A 16,807-nucleotide genomic window follows, 5' to 3' on the forward strand; every position below is an offset into this window, starting at 1 on the left:
AGGAAGAAGAAAAGGGGGGCGGGTGGGGAAAACTAGAGAGAAACAGATGGCAGCGCGGCAGCCTGCTGACACCGCTTGTGGGCTCTGTCACTGACTGATTAACTCCGCTGTCTAAGAGCCCTCTGCTAGCGTCAGGGTCAAACAAATTGTTTTCACGCTTCGTCAGAGGTTTACTTAATTAGTTCATTTGCAATTAGATCTCTTTGTAGCCAAGATTTTTAGCAAAGACATCAGATGAAACTGACGGGTTTTCTTTTCTTGCTTGTTCGGGTTCCCCCCCTCCCCCCAATGCCTTTCTTGCTTCACATGCTTCCCACCCCGTCCACTTCCGCACATGCCGCTCCTCATTCTCGGCCCCCTCCACCTCCCACCCCACTGCCTCCAAACAGAATGTTGTGAAGGTTGAAAATGACGTTTGGGAGGACTGGAGACGGTCAGAAGCACAGCCTGTATGCCTGATCTGTGTGTGTATGTGTTCTGTGAAATGAACATTTTAGAAAAAGTTGCCACCCCACCCCCACCCTGGCCTTCAGCTACCGAAGGATCACAGTTAACGAGCCAACAGGTGCCAACTGCAACAGACTTAAGGCAGATGGGAAGGGAACTCGCATACTCCTTCAAAGCCTAACTTAGCCTTTTTCATGTGGCCAGGAGGAGGCCAAAAGGGAGAATTGATTCCACCTGTGCTACCATATGCAACTGACTGGTCCGAAAGGAGCCTCCTAACATTAGACAGCCATATCCTGCTTCCCCTAACTGGGAAGTCTTGACACAGCTTAAAATAGTAAGGAAACATTGCATGGAATGTTGTTCAATAGCGAAACTAAGGCTCTTAGAGTAAAATGAATTTAGTTCCCTGCACTACCTTTAGTTCATTGGCTGACATTAAGAAAGCTTACATTCATTCGCCTGTTAACGGTACAAGCTTTGAAATGGAATATAAAGTCCAGGCCTGTTTCGGTTTTGTTAAATTTTGTATGGCAAAAGGCTATGCTGCTTCAGTTAGGGACCGGAGCTTGGCAGCAGATGGAGGGTGGCTTATTGAGGCAAAGTTGTGAACCTACAGTGAAGAGGCTCTTGGAATTCATAAAAGAAAATGCATTTTCTGTCCATATAATTCATCTCTCCTGAATGAAGAAAAATCTCTGGAAAATTGGTAGACTTACGAGTGTTGAGCTCTTTTTCCAACTGATTTGTAAGCGTGTCACTTTGCCTTTCTGTGGTTCAGGATCTCCAACTGACTCTTCGGTTGACTTGTCTCTTCAGACTCTAGGGCAGCCTTCCCTAACTAGATGTCCTCTATGTCTTCTAGATTTTTGGACTGTGACTTATCTCTGACCATTATCCATGCTGGTTGGGGCGGATGGGACTAGTGTCCAAAACATCTGTAGGGAATCAAGTTGGAGATGACTGCTGTAGATCATGTAACTTGCTGTGTATATATGTACAGGGTGAGTCTTTTAAAAGAGGCCTCGTGGAACATGTGTACTCTGTATCCACCGGGCCTCTTTTAAAGGACTCACCCTGTATATATGTAGCACCAGTGTGGTACAGCAGACAAGGTGGTAGACTTAAATCAGAAAACCTTTGGCTCAAATCCCCACACAGCAGTGATGCTGACTAGGGGGGAATTCAGCCTTGCACTCTTTCAGTCGTTCCGTCTGTGCAAGCATTTCAGCTTGCCAGTTGGAATGATTCCCCATCTCCTCCCCCCATGTGCTGTTCTAGGGGATCTCCTCCTGCCCTGAGCCATTTTCAGGGGGGAGAGGGGGAAGTCCTTGAACTGATGGGCCTGGTTAGGTACATTTCACCCTAGGTCATTGTCTATGCGCAACTCACTCTTTCTCAGGCTAGCCTCCCTCACAGCATTATTATGATGATAAAATTGAATAACCTGTTGGTGAACAGGATAAAAATGAGATAGATAAGATAGCAGACATGTTGCATAGCACAGCCAGCATATTAAAGAATCTTAATAAAGGGGTAAACTTTGTCAAGGGAGTTCTGGTTGTCCAGAACTATGTTAATTCTTTCTTCTTCTTCTTTAAAAAAAAATGTTTTCTGTTTTTAGACACCTCAATACAGAACATGCACTTGATGACCGGAGCACAGCTCAGTGTCGAGTTCAAATGCAAGTGGTACAGCAGCTGGAAATACAGGTGAGTGTAAATGTATGCAGTGAACCTTGTATCCAAGCCAAAATCCTTGAACACAACAAAGTCAGTAAGCTGTTTAATTTGGGATCTTGTGTACCTAAGGAATGGGTTTTGGAGTTTGTTTGTTTTTTACATTGGTTTAAGGCTTCCTTCACCTTTTTGGCTCTAAGGATCCAGGTCCTTTATCAGGATTGGCCTCATGGGCCAAATTTGACAGGTAAGCAGGGTTGCCCATCTGTTAAGCACATGATGTCATTATGACCATCGCATGATTGACATACAGGCTGTCAGATCTACCTGGCAAAATCCCTTGTGGGGCTCCCAAGTGTCCCCTGATGCTATGAAAAGCCCAGAAAAGAATGCAGGCTCCGCTCCACTCCCTAGCTTCAAGTTGCCTTAGCCATTGCAACCTTAGGATCAGAGGCAGGTCATGAATGTCTATAGTATTCATTACTCCTGTCTTCTGTTATGCTCATAGGCATCTATTTCTGCCCATCAGAGTGGTGGAGAGGGCCTCAGACATATGAGTCAATCATAAACGGCTCCAGCAGTTCCTGCTGAAATTTACAGAAATTGTAAAAATTGGACGCACAGCCTTTTTTCCATAACCTAGGACTTTATTCTGTGATTACAGAGCTGAACAACTTGCAGGAATGTCACCAAAGGAGTTCTTGGCTTTATGAGACTGGGACTGGACTTAGAGGAGATATGTGATTGCTTCTAAAAGCAGAAGCCGTGCATCACCTGCTGCTGCTGGGAACATCCAGTAATACAAAACATCTGATGTGATGTCACTGTGCTTTGAGTTTCCTCACCCCCCCCCCCATTACAACTGATGAAGAGGAGGAGCTGGGAAACTTGAGGCATGGTGGCATCACACCACGTGCTTTGTATTAATGGATGCTACCAGGGGTGAGAGGAAGTAATGCACTGCTGCTGAGCTGAGTGGAAGCCAAATTCCTCCTGTAACATTTAGTTTGGAGCTGAGAGAAATTGTAAACACAAGGAGGAGGCAACATTGGTAAATTAGAAGAGTGTGGATTTTGCATATAGGCAATACCTATAAATGTTTGCATAGGGTGCAGGAACAGGTAAAGCAGCATGTAATCTGTGATAAATGATTATTGCATAGGATGGAATATAAATGGGGAATGGCATTTGGTTTCCCATTCCTTACTTCCAGCTCGTTTTCGGAAACAGCCAGCACTGATGCTTGCTTGATGGACTCTGAAGGGAATGGGCAGGGGGTTCTTTTTATCCATGTTGCTAGATTGTATATATGCGAAGCAGTGCAGGGATGAAAGGAGCAGCATTCTCTGGAACATGAATCTCCACAGCAGCAGGATTAGTGGCAGAGGAAGGAGTGCCAAGGAGCGAGGCAGCTATAACACAAAGCGCAAGTAGTCTCTGTTGGAAGCTAAACTAAGTCAGTAGTTGCAGATGGGGTGCCTCGAAGAGAATGCAGCAGACATGCAAAAAGAGGAGAGAAAAGGAAGGAGTGCAACACTCAAAGAGCAGAGTTAAGATTGTTACACAGCCTGAGTCAAACCGTGTGATTCTACCCTGTTCCCAAGCACTCTCTAAAGCAAAAGGTTGAAAGCAATTACTAGCGCTTAAAGATGGGAATGTGGGGGAGAGAATCCTTGAAGAGAGCAGAAAGCTCCATGCGTGAAAAGAAGAAGCTGCCACCAGAGTTCCCAATTATAAAGTTTTCACTACAGAGCTCCTGCTGTGTCGGCAGCAAGAGTGTCTACATCACGAGAGTGGATCTGTCAGCTCTAATGAGAGCCACGACAGTGCCAGAGCGTCCTTGCGTCAGAGTCTCTCAAACTTCCAGCAAACTCCACTCTGGCTGCTTCCTTTAACTCCTGCCTCACTGGCCCTCTCTCTCTCTTTTTAGTTTTGGGGATGGTTTCAAGACCTGGTGGGAGGGGAGAGAAATGCCCTCTCTGGGTGTGTCCTAGATTCTTCATAGGGGCCCATCAGGTCAGGAGGAACTGAGGCAAAGTTTGAGGGGAGCACTCAGAAAGGGAAGGTGACACAAAGGGAGATTGTGTCAGATCCCATTGCTTCTGCAGCACTCAAACTCTCTCCCTGTGCCACAGCGAATATTTCACCCTTCTCCGCACACTGAGAAATAAACACACACCCCAGGAGCATGCAATTAAAGCAATGTTGCACATCTGGAGAGATGGATGGGCAGGTGAGTGGGTGGGTTGAAAAAGGCATGGTGGGAGTGATAGATGGATGAGAGGAAGTAGTGTAGAGAGGGAAGAGATTAGAAACATGAGCAAGTGATGAGGTGAGGGAAAACCGTAGAAGCAAAGGATGTTGAGAGGAGGTGACTAATATGATAGAGTGCCAAAAGGAAAGATGGTAGAAGTGATCTAGCAGCTTCACATGGGGCAGGAGGATCCTAATGCCTGGGATAGGGAGAGAGGCCATCCCATTTAATACCATGGGATGAAAAGGACGAGAACTGGGTGAAAACGCAGTGAATGAAATGGAGGGGGGTTTCATAATGTGAGGTTCCATTTTTCAGCAGCTTTTTCTGCCTCTGCTCACCCACATCTGATTCCTTTACATCAAGGTCACTGGCACTCCTATGTTACTGCACAGTGGATGTACCAGAGTATCAAAAAACCACCGCACATCCTGATCTTGATATCCAATAGGAAAAGGCAGCTCTTTAGAGGCTTGGAAATGTGATACTCCAACCAGATTCATGGCTCTCAGGAGTATTCAGTGTTACTAGGGAATTAGGGAAGCTGGCAGCTTTTCTCTTCCAGGAGTGCTCTATGAAGGCAGCACAGCACAGCAAGAGCTAAAGGGAACAGCCCAGTGCTGTCACATTACTGCATGTAGGAAGTATTAGTCAAAAAAAGAGAATGGCATGTTCACACCGATGTTGAATGGAGCAAGCAAAACGAGGTGTCGGTGATCCCTGCTGATGTAGAGGGAACCATTCAAGGGCATGATTATTGATGGAACACTTAACTGGACCACCTTTCTAAATATGTTGGCCAAGTGAATTGACCACTAATGGGAAAAAGCTTCCTCAAAACAAATGACTTCTTGTTTGGTTTTCTTTGCAGCTAGCTAAGGAGAGTGAGCGTCTCCAGGCGATGATGGCCCACCTCCATATGAGACCTTCAGAGCCAAAGCCGTTCAGTCAGCCTGTAAGCAATGCTCAGCTTGTTCCTCACCTTTACGCTCTAACTTTCTTTTCTAATAGGGATTGCCACCTCAAGCCTCAGGCCCATATTGTCGTGCCAGAGTCACTCAGGGCTGAAGCAACCCTGGCTGTGACAACATTTCTAGGCTCACAGTAACAGGAACTATTTCCTACGAGTTCCTTTGAGCCACAAGGCTCCTCCTAGTAGATGGCATGATGGTGTGAGGAAGCCAAGGTACACCTACGCTCTATTGAAACTCCTAAACTGATGATTACCAGTTTTCCACCCTTGTGGAATCCTCCCTTTTACTACCACCCAAACATTGTTTACTTGAGCTTCACTTTCCACAGTCACAGCCATAGAGGGTCATGTAATATCATAATGCCTGCCAGATACTGCCCATGAACCACCAGGTAGCTATCCCTTCTTTATAATAACAATACTCTTCCTCTATCTGTTTCTCCAAGTCCTCTTTTACACTCTGCACTTGCATTTCTCCATGGCATTTCACAGAGCCATAACTCAAATATAGGCTGAGTAATCTCATAGAGAGGAACCTGTCCTCTTGGACTCTGTGAATTGTCATGCATGTTATTATTTTATTATTTATTACATTTATATACCACCCTTCATCTGAAGATCTCAGCGTGGTTCACAACATACATGCATACTGACGGTGCTATAGAAATACAAACAACCATAGGTACCTGTGCTGGCCCTTTCTGCAGGCAGGTAGAATCACTTGTTCTCACAACATCAAGCCAGACTGAGACAACCTCCCAGAGGCAATAGCTCACAGAGCATGCCCAGATAGCCCAAGCTGCTATTGTACGCAAGGAGTGAAGCAAGGGGATTGGGATAAGACAGGCTGTGCCCAGGCCATCCTTGCATTCACATTGCGCAGTTTAGAAAGCCAGCTGTGTAGAAAGACCACACTACTTGTGTCAGTCCTTCAAACTGTGTAGACATAGGCTGAAAAGTGCTGTTTGGAAGTGCTGAAACAGTACACCAAATTCTGAAATCAAAGCTGATACAAACATACCCTAGTGTCCTCTACCCTGCAGGGTGTGTTACTGGCTCATTCCTGACCTATAGCCTCCTGTGCTGTCTTATTGGCCATTCTAAGGTGTTTGAGACACATCTATCTCAGGAAAAGCAGCTGGTGACATCTATGCTCTCTTGAGGTTCTAGTTCACATCTGTGCATGTGAGACCCTCTTGGAAGAACTTGCATCAATGACAAAAATATGTGTTTCCCCTCTGTGGTTTCTGAAAGTCCCTCCTGTTCATGAGAAGGGAGGTGGCCATGGTTACAGTTTTGAGGAAGGAAGAGAGAGAAAGTACATGCATATCACTGAATTACATTCCGAACCCCAAGAGCTCACTGACATCTGCAGTGCTTCAATATATGGTTGTATAAGATGACCTGATTTTTTTTTACTCATGAAATGATTGCAATCCTCTTTCTTGGCAAGGGATGAAATTTTGCATGGATGCTGTTGATCTTCAAAAGATAATGTTTATCTGTCAGTGTTAGAATATGACTATAGATAATGGTACTGATGAACTACTGGGAATTCTGCTGTATCCTGGGACAGCATTGCTCCAATTTGCTAATGAGACACTTGTGGCAATGCCACAGTGTTTTTAAAATGAAATCCACAACTACCTGATCACCTTCATGAAATGAGCAGATAATTAATTTTCCCCCAAGTTAAGCTGCAGTTTAGACAATCTCATTGGAAGTGGTGTAGCATAGTAACTAAGAGTGCACACTTTCAGCCAGGAAGCCCTTAGCTCAAATCTTGCCTAAGCCATGAGCTCACTAATGGTCCCCACCTGTGCATGCTTGCTTGCTTCTAAATAAATATTCATAGACTTGGACCATGTTTGGATTTTTGCAAGCCACTATCTTGTAATTTCAGCCCCCGTCTGCAATACAGGTGGTAGAGTGTGCTAGCTGTAACTGAAACCATTCCTTCTAAAGTTTGGCTTCCCGTTTGCTTTGAAAAAAACTGCTACGGACAAGAATTATGGATTAGTTTTTTATTTAAAAAACTGAGCAAGGGAGGAATACTTTATATTGTACTAGATGGTCATCTGGTTCTTTCACGTTTTTAACAACTGGCTTTGATGTAGCTAGTAAAGAGTTTTAGGTTTCATTCACGTTTGCAGAGTATGATCTGATTTCTCATCTACATCTAGCCCTTCCATTGTAGTTGATGAGTCTCAAGTTCTTATCTGAGGTGCCTGTTTCAGTCTTTGATGCTGAATTGATTAGTAGACCCTCAGTGGTGTGCCTCTGCCTTTCACCCAACCTCTATATCTTCATTGATAGAAGTTGAACAGCCATGTGCTATGTCCATATAGAAAACTGTTGCTTACCGAGACACCTCTCTGTCTCCTGGGTTGATTCTAATAATAGTTTGTCATCCTCTTTGAGCAGCTGAACCTGGTTTCCAGCGCCACCCTCTCCAAGAGCACTTCTGATACCTTCCCTGATGGATTACCTCATCCCCCCACCTCTGCTACTGCACCCATTACTCCATTGCGGCAGGGCCCTTCTGTCATCAGCTCATCCACTTTACACAATGTAGGGCCTATTCGCAGGAGGAACTCAGACAAGTTCTGCACGCCAATCTCCTCAGGTGAGAGCAGCTGGGGAAACTGCAGCTGCAACTTTATGTTTGGGTTGAATTGTGTGTTTCTTAGACTGAATTGTGTGCTACTTTTCTTCCTAACTTTCTTTCTTCCCCCTAGAACTTGCGCAGAATCATGAGTTTTACAAAAATGCAGATGTCCGCCCCCCCTTCACATACGCCTCGCTTATCCGGCAGGTGAGAAATTCCTTATTTTGGAGAAATGTACAAGTGTGCCAGAAAGGCCTGGAACAGGCAGCAGTTGTTCACACTCACCTTGAATGTTGCTTGTGACAAGTGGCTCAGGTTGCTAATGGTACATTCTAGACATCGCCTTCTTATGCTGCCTTTGGAAATGGAATTTGAGTCAGTGGCTGGGGTGTAAATCTGGCAATTGGGAAACCTGGATTCATTGTGGTCTTGAGCTATAGTGTTTTTTTCACCCAACCATGCCTTTCACAGTTAACATTAGACATTCTAGCACTGCAGGTAAATGGATAGGCACATAATTCTCTCTGTAGTTTGTTTTGTGTAGAAGTCAAAGGCCTAGAGACTAAGACTTTAGGCTATATCGACAGCCATCACTGCTGTATCTTGTGACCTCAGTGCCTCTTTGTCCTTTACATGATCATTATTTCCTCAAGAGTTCAAAGCAGCTTAGTTCTATTACGGTGTCTCTGACTTGGTGCTTTTCTGGTCCCCTGGGTGAAAGATACATTAGCTACAAATGGAGTGTGAGAATGGGGAGTTTTCAAGCAACAGAAATGGCAGTGATGGCTTCAACTTGAAACAATAAGATTTTGCCACCCCACTGTTTTCAGGGATTTTATAAACTTGCCCAACAAGGTATTTTTGAAGTCATTACTACAGAATCACCTTGTGGTTAATAACTCAAATCTCCATTTTAAATGAGATGGTTGGGGTTTTTTTTTTGACCAATACCATTTCCTGAATGTTAGCCTTTGTGAGGAGAAAAATAGAATCTGCATGTATCAGTGCTATTTCATGGGTTGTTGGCTGCCACACTTGATATTTGAATTATTTGCACCCTGCCTCATGCACGTAGGAGCAATGTTCACGGTGGGCTTTACAGTGTTTCTGGCTTCCAGGGTATAACATAACTACTAATGTTTCCTGTTGTGTCAGAGTATTAGCAGTAGAGTTTGTCAGGATCAGCCTTAGTGGTCCATAACAACTGAAATCTCTTTTCAGCCTTAGCTTTCAGGCACAGCAGGTGGGACTTTACTGTGTCAGTTCCTTGGATGAACTGCAACCTTCTGTTTCCAGAGCTGCCAACAGCATATCTTTGACAAAGAATAAATTCCCTGGGGAGGATGGCTTCTATTGCTCCCTAGTGGTGCTGTATTGTGTGGGCATTCCCCGCCTTCCAGTTAATTGAAGTAGGCTCTGTAAGTTAGCGTGCAGGCTATGATATTGTTCTGTGGATCTCACCTACACCCTTATTCTCCTTTGGCTAAAAATATGCCTTCATTGTCCATGTAAAAATATACTTTAGAAGAGATGCTAAGATCCGCTTGCTGGCACTGGCCTTTTAAAGCCCTGGCTCCTGGAATTCATTCCTTTTGATTCAGCTCTTTGAGGTTAACCTCCCTGGAGTAGCTGAGATCTAGGAAACTCTTCCAAGAGCAAGCAGTAGTTGGTGTTTTCAGACACAATGTCACCTCCATTAACCAGGCCAAAGTGTGGGAATGAGTGCCTTTATGCTTATCTCACCTCCCTCCCTCCCTCCCACAGCATCACACACCCTTCTGCATGCAGTGTTTTGTTTAAGAACACTGGATCAGACCAAATGGCTGGCATCAGACAGGTGCTCCTGGAATACTCACCAAATGGGACATGATAGAGCATTATCTGCTGTTTTTTGCTTTCACCATCTAGTACTCAGAAGTTCACTACCTCTACATTTGAGTTTTGCTTTTAGCTACCATGGTTAATATTCAACACACATAGTATTTGGCATGCTCAGGTTTTATTAGTGGTGTGTATATGTGATTATTCTTTTTGTAATAAATAATTTTATAGGCTTTGTACATATTTATTCTTTAACTTCCAAGTTTTTGGCTGTACCTTGGCCAATACCCATTGGCATCCCACCCGGGAATTTCTCTGACATTTGGAAAGTTCATTTTAAGGGTTTTTTTAAGCCCTTAAACTGGTTAAGGTGTTGCCTTGTAATCTACCACTTATGAACTTCATTGGATCATGCCAAGATCTAGTCTATGTACCTCCATTATGCTCTCTTTTTTATTCACTAATGGTAACCAGGTATGGCACACCCTCCCCTCGTGTGGATGCAAATGGTGCCTGAATTATTCTCTGAGTGAAGTTAGCAAACAGCAGGCCCGACCATTTGTTATCTGCTTTCAGTTCCCATGCCAGAGGCATGGGATAAGAATGAAGAGGGTCTGGAGTGGACCAGTTTCAGGCAGAAATTGTTGATCTTGCTCTACAAAACTGGGATCAGGATTCCAATGTTCAAGTCTAGTTCAGTAAGGAATGTTTTGAGTACATTCTAGCTAATTTGCCCAGATTTGATCTGGTGCAATTCCTGGTTTGCAGCAATGGTTACTGTGCTTCACTCACTAAATTAATTCAACTTTTATGCATTTTGAAAGCGATACTTTAGCACTGATTTTACTTTCCATCCATTGTAACCTGGAGCACTTCTTTCCAATTAACTGTAAGATGGGTAGAGTAGTCGAAATCAATGGTTTGTCTGGGCTAGTACTTACTAGAGCTTCTAATCAGTCAGGTGTACTATATGTGAAATAGGGTGTCACTGCATTTGCATAAGGGTATGTCCTGCTAAATGAAAATATCTCAAGACTATTTTAGCATATTCTTTAGGCAGTAATACTGATCTGCAGAGATATGTCATATCTAAAAATGACCAAGCTTTATGCAGCTGGTCATTCACCTAAGTAGAAAAAGAAACAATTTTCATAGAATCTTGCATATCAGGTCCCAGAATCTGTTTCAGAAGTTTCTTTAAGGCCTTAGAGCCTGTTATTACCCATGACTATGCTTCTCTGCACCTGTAGACTTGACTGAAGTAGATCTTTGAGCATGCACAGCAGGGGTGGGGAACCATTTTCAGCTTGAGCGCTGAATTTCCTTCTGGGCAACTTTCAAGGTCTGTGATGGCCAGTGGTTGGAAGGGCCTGAGGCAACAGTAGGCAAAGCAGTGAATGTGAATTTTACCTTTGAACAACAGGCTAGTTTCTACACTTCTCTATCTCCAGCCAGATAATAATAATAATAATAATAATAATAAAGCATATCTAAAAACTTAATAAAAACATAATGCATTAAAAAGCTCCTGATACAGGACTGCCTTCAGATGTCTTCTAGACAAGCAAAAGTCATTATCGGAGTTCAAAGACGCATTCCCACCAGGCAAAAATACTCAAGGTGGATGTGAAGCAAGGCTAGTGAGACCTGTGGCCTGCAGAGGGGTCTGGCTTGGGAGAGTCACAAGGGCACCCTTTACATGCACACCCCAGGCCTGAGGTTCCCTGTTCCTCTGCTGCTAAGCTTGCTTCAGTGCATTTAGCCTGAAGCATTTAGCCTTAGAGCATTCGAATTATGAGAGTAATGCTTCTGTACCTCCTTTTATATTTGAGGACTAGCTATTCAGTCCATAATATATTTCATTCCTGGCTTCTTCTTTTGGGGGGGGGTCTATAATCTTGGGTAGGTAATTGCTTTGCAACATATCTGGCTTCTCCTGTATCTTTAATAAAGGCTATGTTTGGGCTGGTTCGCACATTCATACAAATCACTCTCAAAGCCTTATCACTCAGTTACTTGAGTCTCAATTCATGAACTGTCTTCACTAAAAATGCATTGTTTCGGAGTAACCTTGTACAGCTATACAGGTATTTTTAGTGTTGGATCTGTGGTGGCTGTTTCATGCATGTTGGTCCCCACCTGATGTTGTATTCCTCAAGTGTGAAACATGGATGTCCTAAATCCAGATCTTTTTGAAATGTGTAGTTGAAAAGCAGAGCAGCATCTTCTCATATGTCCTCATAATGGTTTGCCTAGTACTGGTGGTAAGAACTTACGGGACTGATGTCTGTGAGTAACTTTTTCTCACCTTTCAATGCAGGCTATCCTTGAGACACCCGACAGGCAGCTAACATTGAATGAAATCTACAATTGGTTCACACGGATGTTTGCCTACTTCAGGAGAAACACAGCTACCTGGAAGGTAAAGCTTAGTCTGGGATTTTAATGCAGCTTTAGTGCCAACACACTTCTTAATATAGAACTGGGTCTCAACTTGGAGGACCTGCTAAATTCATGTCCCAAATGTTTTTGGTGGAAGAGGTTCTTAAATAAGTGGGAGCAGGGAACTCTTATTAAGCAACTACATATGGACATGATACTGGGAATCCTGAAGAAGTTAATGAATTAAGGCATTTACTCTGTCAACATTCTGCTAAAGATTCTGTTCTGGAGTGGTACAACAAGGCCACTTCAGAATAGATATTCTGCATGTTCTTACTTCTTTTTAGAATTGGAGAGGAAGGATTATTCATTCGTTTATGACACCAGGATGCAGATTCATGTTTCAGTTTCCCACTCCATTTAGCATTACACAGAACGTATGGTGCTTGGATACTATGGTAAAGGCAGCATCCACAAAGAAATATGCACTGCCTTTTGTAATACACTCTATGTACCTAAGGATGGATTCAGGTGAAAGAGGTGGCTAAAACAAAGTGTGAGTGACTTGCACGGTCTACTTTCCCTCCTTTTGACTTATTTCTCCTATACCTGTAGTGAGATGTGTAAGTTCCCCATATCTTTGGGAACTTGCCACTGGCAAGGTAGGCAGCTCCCTTCCTTGGATGTGACTTGAAGGGCAGGGGGAAGTAGCTGAATGAGTCATTCTTATCTCCTTTACACACACCCATCCTTTTTTTGTGCTGCTTTCAGTAATTGTGATGTGACTGTGAGACTGTCAGGGAAAGGAGCTGGGACCAATGGATGAAAACCTTCTGAAAGCAGGGAGTACTAGTAGCGAGGAATATCTAACGTCCCTCCATCTCCATTGCTTTCTAACTAGGCCCTGCGGTTGTAGCTCGCTCTGGTGAGAGAGCTGTGGGTACTCGGCACAATTGACAAATTGATAATTTAGCTTAAAATGTGTCAAACTGCCTGGGTGGTAAAACAAGCCAGGGAACTATATTCCTTCTCTTAGAAGAATCTGTTTCAGGCCTCTGAGGTGGAGGCAGTGATGTGTGGGTGGGTGACAACAGCATGTGACCAATCTGTTCCGTTATAAGGCTGCAGAAATAGGTCTGTGCTGGCATGCACGTGGCTTGTCTACAGGAAAAGCAGAAGGGGAGTTAGAGATTCTAGAAATAGAAAATAAGGTTAATGATAACCCGGGGGCTGGTATCTCACTGCATGTGGCAAATAGATGATGCCTTAGCCAAGCTAGCAACGATTCAGGCTGGCTTTTCAGAGCATTGGGATGCAGATGGTCTCCTGATAGGGAAGATTGTGTGTGAGCTGCTAATACTCAACTTTCAACCTTGGGGAAGAAGAACATGAGGAGGCAACTTAATCTTTGTAACAGAAAACAATATTGCCCATGAAAAGGGGCTAACAGAAGAGCCACCCAGTCTCCTGTCTGGTTCAGATTCCCTATGGGCTGTTAGCTGTCAGTTGGTGTTTCTGTCTTCCCATCTGTAAAATGGCACAACAAGAAGGGGCCGGTTTCCTCTGTTACATTAACATATATGTAATATTGCAGTAGGCCCATGATCCTAACTGAGGTCTTGATTACTGCTATAATCATAATCTTGATTTGTCTGTCTCTGTCGCTCTCCTTTTCACCATAATGTATAACTCTCTAGGCAGTTGCCAGTCCATCTCTGTAAAGGCATTGTGTGGGAAACAATGGGGAAGGGTCATAGCTTAGTAGTAGAGCATATGCTTTGCATAGAGAAAGTCTCAGATTCAGTACTTTTGAGGTAGGGATGAGAGAGTCTTTCAGAAACCACTGCCAGCTAGTGAAGTCCATACTGAGCAAGCTGGACCAATAGCTTCACTTGTATAAAGGAGCTACTTCTTTGAATATTTCTAAACCAGAGAATGAGCATACCTCCCCTACTGTGTACTGGAGGCACATGCTCTGGATATGCAGGTGCCGATACTTGCTCTTGGAATCAAATCCAACTCCCTTTGCTTGTATTTTTCCCCTGAAGAATTCAATTTTAGCAAAAGCGTACATCCTTAAAATGTGTGTGTGCTTTCATCATGTGAAGGTGGTCCTGACATTTGTCCTAATTCAAAGCTTGGCCTGTTAGTGTCCACTCTCTCTGAATACACTGATCCATTCCTTGCTCATGTGTTCAGTGAGATCTGGAAAGCAGAAGAAGTAATTCCAGAAGAGATACAAAAGTGAGGGAGGGTGAGAGAGAGGATAGGACTATCTCCAGAGTAGAGGGGTGTGTGTTGTGTTCCTGCAGCTGGGCATCTCTGCCTTTCAGCTGGAGGCCTGATAAGATTCTGTCTTCCAGACATGACATAATTCTGCCAGTGTCACATGTAAGCCCTGATACAATCACTCCCTCAGACGGGAAGCCAGAGTCATTGTGTAACCGTCAAACTCTTGATAACGGCCAAGCAGAGCTTGCTGCCCATTAAGCAAACACAAGTCTGAGACTAGCAAGTTATTTTCTGTGAGTGAAAAGGGGGTAATGGCATCAACCATGTAGGAAGTGAGTGAACTTATTTGGATCAATTCATAGAGAAGTGCTGAAAGTACTAAGTCACCTATTAACGTCCTTGGGGAAGGGTAGCTGTATGTGGTAGTGCATGTGCTTTTCAGTGAAGAAGTCCCAAGTTTATGGAATCTTCAGTGAAGAGATACCAGGAAGCAGGGCAAGAAAATGCCTCTTCCTCCATTTCTGTTGTCTTCCTTCCCAAGGGAGATTACGCCAGGCTAAAGTATGATGGCTTTGTCCATTGTTGCCTGTGACTGTTCCTGACTACATACCCTAGCTATACCCTAGCCTATACCCTAGCTTCTGGGGAACAAACTCGGAGAAAAATTATTTATCTGCTTGCTTACTATATTTATGTAGCCACCCCATAACAGGCATTTTCTAGGTGGCTCATAAAGAAAAAAATATATAATATTCAAGTACAACATAAAAAAAATTAAATTATTTTCAAAAATTGAAACCGTTAAAAACAATTTTAAACCTCAAATTTAAAACTGAGAGACCAAAACAACGAAGTTTTAAAGACCTGGAAAGATATTCACCTGGCACCGAAAAGCCCATAAAGGTGGCATCAGGTGCACCTCTCCAGGATGGCTATTCCATAACTGGGGTGCTGCTACTGAAAAGACCCTGTCCTAAATACTTGAAAGCAATGCTTTTCTGTCATCCTTCATCTGTGAGGCCTTGGCATGTCTGCAAAACTGGCAAACAGGCTGGTTTCAGAAAACAAATCTTAAAGCCTCAGGCAAAGGGGAAAGAAGTCAAAACTCTTTTTTGTTGCTGCCTTTTCTTTTCTTTTCTCGTACTGCCTGAACAAGGAAGAAGAAGCAGAAGGAAGGTCCTTTGTGCAGCTTGTTAGCTTCCTTTCCCTATATATACAAACATACATGTACAAATGTGACACACACCAACAGGCATATAAACAAATGATACCAAGATCTGGGCTTGAATCTAAGGACAAAACTACTAGGAAGAGACTACTAGGAAGAGACTGAGTGCCTACTTAAGCATGATAAACATGCTAGGTGCTTAGTGTTTCGCACATTTGCGTAGATGTTGGTTTTTGCTTTTCTTTGGTGTGCTTTTCAATGCATCTAATCCCTGAAAGCCACAAAGCAGCTGTGGTGCCCATGGCTGACGTCCCACATTATGGCACCCTGGAGAAATTGTGCAATTGCTCTGGAAGTTGGCATATCATCACAGAGGAAAGATGTCAAACTTGCACACAACCTGGTACCTTTATTTGTTCTCGTCCATTTTCCTCCATTTTGTGAGTTTGTGCTAAAATATTGAATTAGATGCATGTGGAGTTCCTATGGCTTTGGTGGTCCAGTTCTCCTCGATGTATTGCCATTCCAGTTCTTCTTGCTTAGTTAGGAAGTCCTTGTGGGTGGATGCTTTCCCATGGATGCACAACTCAAAGCACACTGAGAACCACTGTTACATTTTAGCAGTGCAAGAGGATTGCATTGGACGTCCACTGTAGCAAAACCCTGTTGCTGTAATCCTAACCTATTGGTACTCTTCTTAAGATGTTCATATATTCCACCCTCATGCATTGATGGGGGGAGCTGGGCTGTGACCAGGACCCACATGTTTGGCCATCATGTAAAGTGGTGCTATAAACATAAAGCATCTGCATGCATGAGGGGCGATCCTGATTGACCCAGGATCTCAGCATAAGTGGAGGCGCTCTGTGCGCACAGGCTGATGCATGCATAGGACTACTTTACGCATGGGTAGAACATGTGTGAGCCAGCAGCAGGGCCACCAGCCCAATCCTCCTCTCTGTGAATATGCGAAGGGTGAGTTACTTGAGCCCTGCTTTTGTTAACCCACTTTTTCTCTATATAGACTATAGTGCACACATTCGCCTCTCTGCATCGTTGTCATTGATAGCCTTGCCTGTTTTCCGTTCCCCTCTCTGTGGTGGTCTGCAGCCCTTTCTGTCGTTACTGTCCTCTCTTTTACTCAACCCAGAGTTTTCTCTGTTCCCCATCTCAGCATTTTTCCTCTCCGCACCCCACAGCATATGCTTGCTCGCTCACTCTCTCTTCTCACTGCACAGCAGCA

The 16,807-nt window shown here is 43.8% G+C and overlaps 1 protein-coding gene across 7 annotated transcripts in view; it reads left to right on the plus strand.

The window, feature by feature from the left end:
• FOXP4 (forkhead box P4) overlaps positions 1–16,807 on the plus strand; it is a 140,047-nt gene that overhangs the window by 107,687 nt on the left and 15,553 nt on the right. For all 7 annotated transcript variants that reach the window (XM_077928935.1, XM_077928934.1, XM_028734127.2 and 4 more), the window contains 5 exons: positions 2,072–2,159; positions 5,252–5,335; positions 7,778–7,979; positions 8,092–8,168; positions 12,103–12,204. In XM_077928935.1, the coding sequence (XP_077785061.1) occupies positions 2,072–2,159; positions 5,252–5,335; positions 7,778–7,979; positions 8,092–8,168; positions 12,103–12,204 (553 nt within the window). The remainder of the gene's footprint in view (positions 1–2,071; positions 2,160–5,251; positions 5,336–7,777; positions 7,980–8,091; positions 8,169–12,102; positions 12,205–16,807) is intronic.

This window comes from Podarcis muralis, chromosome 5 (assembly GCF_964188315.1).
Source record: "Podarcis muralis chromosome 5, rPodMur119.hap1.1, whole genome shotgun sequence".
Lineage (NCBI taxonomy): Eukaryota > Metazoa > Chordata > Lepidosauria > Squamata > Lacertidae > Podarcis > Podarcis muralis.